The following is a 4,966-nucleotide window of genomic DNA, read 5'->3' as shown; positions in this document are numbered from 1 at the left end:
CTCAAAAAAAAAAAAAAAAGATATGGATTATAGAATGAATAGTCTCTCTCTCTCTCCCTCTCTCTCTCTCTCTCTCTCTCTCTCTCTCTCTCTCTCTCTCTCTGCATGTATGTATATTCTATCTGTATGTATGTATGTATATTCGAGTGTATAGTCTATAGTAGCATAGACTAATAAGTGTGCAGATTAACACTATGGCTTTCCAATGTCCAGAGGATTTAAGATTGTATTAGTTCTTTTAGTGAGCCTTTTATATTCACAGCACTTATCTTAAGCCTCAGAAACACAGTCCACCCTCATGAATGGCTTCCAGGCATCTCCCCTCATTCTAATGTTGTACATTTAACTTGGAATTTATCTCTGTTAAGTTTCACTTTAATTTTACTACATCTGCTCAGTTTTGTTCAACCTGAAAATTACATAAGCAGATTGTCTTTGTCTTTACCATTTCACATCTCATGAAAAGACAGGGCTGAGAGTGGTTTGGGAACGTTTCCCCTAAGACTCCACACGTTCCAGTTGACATACAGCAGGTTCCTTACCACGCTGATGCCAAGCTCAAAATCAGCGAGGTTACAAAGACAGTAGGGAAATGTTTTTAATACTGTTTTCGTGAGGTTGTAGTAGCCTTGAGTGACTAACCTCTGAACTTTCCCTTTCTCAACTCTAACGTGGCTGGTTGTGCAGGTTAGTGAGGTGCTACTACGTGGTGTTTAGACTCGTGTCTGTCAGATATCAGATAGGAAGAGTTCAGTGAAGGTCACTACTTACTTCCTCCCCTTGAGAAGTCTAGACTTTATGAAGTTATAAGTGTGATGGGCTTGGCATTTCTTGTTCTGCTTGAAATTAGGCCGATATGACCATTATCCTATCCTCTAGTTATTCACAAATCATTTGAATAACAATCTGACTAAAGATTTTCTTTACATTTTTTAAAACAATTTATTTTTACTTTATTTACATTGGTGTTTGCTTGCATATATGTCTGTGTGAGAGTGTCTGGTCTCTAAGAACTGGGGTTACAGACAGCTGTGAATTGTCATTGGGTGCTGGGAATTGAACATGGGTCCTTTGAAAGAACAGCTAATGCTCGATACCTCAGAGCCATCTCTCCAGCCCCTGGCAAAGGATATTTAAGTTTCTCTGGTAGTGTCTGAATTGTGCTTGCCTGCTTTTTGGTGCTCAACACTTAAAGCAGCCCTGCCCATCCCAGGCCATGGTCTCTCACCCTGAGCTCTTTCTGCAGGTTATTGCATAATAGTCATGGTTAAACTTGCTCACTGCTGTATGGGATGAGCTACATCCTGGCCCAGACACTTGCACTCACACAAAGTTTTAGAATCCCAGCATTGAAGAGGTGTAGATGGAAAGACTGTAAATTTGAGATCATCCAGGGCTATATGGTGAGTTTGAAGCTAGCCTGGGCTACATAGTGAGATTCAAAAGAAAAGACATTAAAAAATAAAGTCATTTAATACTCTTGTATTCACAAAGTTCAAGTTTCAGTTCTCTGAGTTAGCTTGAAAACTGTTGGGAGACTGTTAGTGCGATATAGCTTGAGCAATTCTTTCTGTGTAATTGTTCACCTTCCTCTCTAAACAGTGATTCTCAGTTCCTTGTTATCTTTAAGAAGCAGTTACTGTGAAAACAGTACTGGTAAGAAAGCATGAGACTTGGGTTCTAATCCCCACTCTGTTACTAGGCACATTGCTTTAGCACTTTGTGCTTTGGTCTTCTCATCTGCAAAAAGGATATTTCCCTGTTCATTGAAAAAAAGTATCATGAGGCATATTAATGAAACATTACCATCAAATGCTATAAAGTAGGAGTTTGAATTCTAGCCATTTGCCCAAATGTTACTATCAGTGCTTGTATCTTTAAAAGTTATTTTAGGCTGGGTGTGGTGGCGCACGCCTTTACTCCCAGTACTTGGGAGGCAGAGGCAGGTGGATTTCTGAGTTCGAGGCCAGCCTGGTCTACAAAGTGAGTTCCTAGACAGCCAGGGCTATACAGAGAAACCCTGTCTCAAAAAAAAAACAACAACAAAAAAAAGTTATTTTAGACTCATTTTATTCAGAATGTTTACATTTGTATTTCTGTATCTGTATGATTTTGTTCTTCATTTCATACATTGCACTCATTTCACTTTAACTCCATATACTCATTTCCACTCCACACACACTTTGGCTGCTTTGAGTTTTCATCATTGTAATTATTTATGGCTACAAAGAATTTAGAAGGATTCATCTCTTGTGAGCCATTTCATTCAGCCATGAAGGGTTATGACTTCTTCTTTTAAAAAAAATTTCTGGACTGTGTTTTCCTAAAACTTAGGATGCACAGTTTGCTGGTCTACTTTCCCCAGTGTTAGAAATCCCTTAACGATGATGAGTTCACATTCTCCTGGGCTTCGTAGTTTATTAGCAGTCACAGTCACAGGTCTTTGCTGACTCCAGTACATCCCCATTTGCTTCTTTAAGCTTCCGGAAGGCATTTGTCAAAAAAGCAGTCCAAGACTCGTATTTTGGCAGAAATAGACTCTTTTGGAGGGATGGGAGTGCTGGAGAAAACCTAGGGCTTTGTACTTGCTACTGAGCTGAATTCTCACTAGACGCTTAATATATAAAAACATAAAAGACTACTTAAGCTTTCCTGTAGTGGGAAATTATTCTGTATTTTTAAAGATGGCTTGTGTCATATTTTATGTCTGTGATGTTTGTTTTACTTCTCCTGTTTTGTCTCTTTTGTCTTTCTCAGTTTCTTATCATAATTGAGTTGTGTAGTTGTGGAATAACAGTGTTTGATCTTCATAAATTTAAAATACAATAACTTACAGCTGGGTGCAATGGTATATGTCTTGGTCTCAACTACCTGGGAGGCTGAGACAAAAGGATCTTGAGAACCAGGAGTTTAAGACCAGTCTAGACAACATAGTCTAATCCTAGCTCCAAAAAAGAAGAATATACTCTTTAATCTGCCCCTGCTCCCCAACTAGGATTCAGGGGTTAGTGGTGAGGAACAGGGTATTATTTTAAGTGGAAATCTCTCTCTGAAATTATAACTGTAGTACAAAACTTATTGTGATAACTAAAGTTAAAATAACTACCTTTTGGGTTGTGTTCATGAATTGTAAAAATATCACCCAAAATTATCACTAAAAATTGTAGGGATTCTTACATTTTAAACTGATATCAAATGAATATAAAACATTAAAAACCCCTTTAATTTTTTTTCTTCTAGGTTGACAGCATTTCAGAAGGCACCAGCTTTTCTCTCTGCATCCATTCATCTAAAGAAGTATGTTTGTACTATTTTTACAAGCTTTTTATTTTTACTTCATCACAGGAAAGTTCAGCCCCAAGATGGAAATGAGTTCATATGAGAGGGTGAATTAAGGTGTGACCATTTGTGGTGTCCCGTCAATCCCTGAAGGAATAGATTACCTGAAACTACTTTTAATCAGGAAGATTTCATATCTTGATACAGATCAACTATTCAGTTTGTTTTTCTGAAATGAAAAGTAAAAGACAACAGATTTAAAAGAAATGACGATGTCTCGTAAATAATCAGCATCAACTCCGTTCTTACGATGATGATGGTGATGTGAAGTGGGGTACAGATCTGGGTGTGGTCCTAAAGACAAGATTCTTGATGGGACTGATACTGACAGCAATAGGATCTTTTGAGTATTCAACTCGGAGCAACAGACTTTGTCATCAACGGCATGAATGGCTCAGCCGAGGAAATAGAGCAGCTTTCATCTAAATCCAAACGTGTCGTCATTTTTTTACAGCTATTATTTTGAAAACCTCCTCAAAACCATTTAAAAAGCATTGACAACTATTTTTATAGATTAAAGAAAGGCAGATGTCTGCAAATAATTCCCCTGCATCAGCCCAGAAGTCTGTGTTCCCTGCAACTGTTTCTGCTGTGCTTCCAGCCCCTTCTCCGTGTTCAAGTCCCAAAACAGGGCTCTCCGCTCGACTCTCTAATGGCAGCTTCAGTGCCCCGTCACTCACGAACTCTAGAGGCTCGGTGCACACAATTTCATTTCTACTTCAGATTGGCCTCACACGAGAGAGTGTTACCATCGAGGCCCAGGAACTGTCTCTCTCCGCTGTCAAAGACCTCGTGTGCTCCATTGTTTATCAGAAGGTACTGTGCAAGCTGTTTATACCAGTAATGTTTTCCTAATTAATACTGTTTCTCACACGTCTCTATAATTTATGCATAAGACAACGAGAGAACACATTTGGACTCACCAGTAATTTATGTCCTGATCATGAGCATTCTGGGCAGTGAATAGCAGACTGTGAGCCACAAAGTCTGAAATTTCAGTATCTATCCCAATTTAAGAATATCACTTACCCCAAAATAGTGTCATTCTATAGTCCAGGGGTTATCTGACATTTCATTTAATCTCAGAGAAAAGGGTCGGGAACTAGTAGGCATAAGACATACTTCCTAGAAAGGTGGGCCACCGTGTCTGCTGCATCCAGTGTCCAGCTGAAGCTTGGGCTTTCCTGGTGTCCATCGTTTGCCCTCATTTATCCCTTGACTTCGCTTTGGATGCTGGTAATCTCTCATGGAGGAAGTTCAGAACCTACCTAACTGCCATTTATTATAGAAGTACACTCTCTTCCACTTAAACAGGTAAATCACTTTGGAATCTATTAACAGGTTGTTCAAGGGGGTTGTTTATTGTATAAGCACCTCTTACCCTATCCTGTGCCATTTTTCGCAGTTATTTATTTATTCATTCATTCAATCAATCAATCATTTTACATTCCAATCACTCTCCCCCCTCACACAGCCCCTCCCTCTGTCCCTCCTCCCTTTCTCCGCTGAGAGAGGGGAGGTCTCCCTGGGTACCAACCCATCCTGTCCTGTGCCATTTTTTAAATGTATTTATTATTATTTTCTTTATTTACATTTCAAATGCTATCCCGAAAGTTCCCTATACCCC

General features: G+C 39.2%; 1 protein-coding gene across 2 annotated transcripts in view; it reads left to right on the top strand.

The window, feature by feature from the left end:
* Prkd3 (protein kinase D3) overlaps positions 1-4,966 on the top strand; it is a 72,352-nt gene that overhangs the window by 4,344 nt on the left and 63,042 nt on the right. For both annotated transcript variants that reach the window (XM_021217613.1, XM_021217612.2), the window contains exon 2: positions 3,241-4,155. In XM_021217613.1, coding sequence (XP_021073272.1) covers positions 3,868-4,155 — 288 coding nt within the window. In that variant the 5' untranslated portion in view covers positions 3,241-3,867. The remainder of the gene's footprint in view (positions 1-3,240; positions 4,156-4,966) is intronic.

The sequence above is a fragment of the Mus pahari genome, chromosome 18, assembly GCF_900095145.1.
Source record: "Mus pahari chromosome 18, PAHARI_EIJ_v1.1, whole genome shotgun sequence".
NCBI lineage: Eukaryota > Metazoa > Chordata > Mammalia > Rodentia > Muridae > Mus > Mus pahari.
This window is presented reverse-complemented; position numbering and strand designations above follow the sequence as displayed.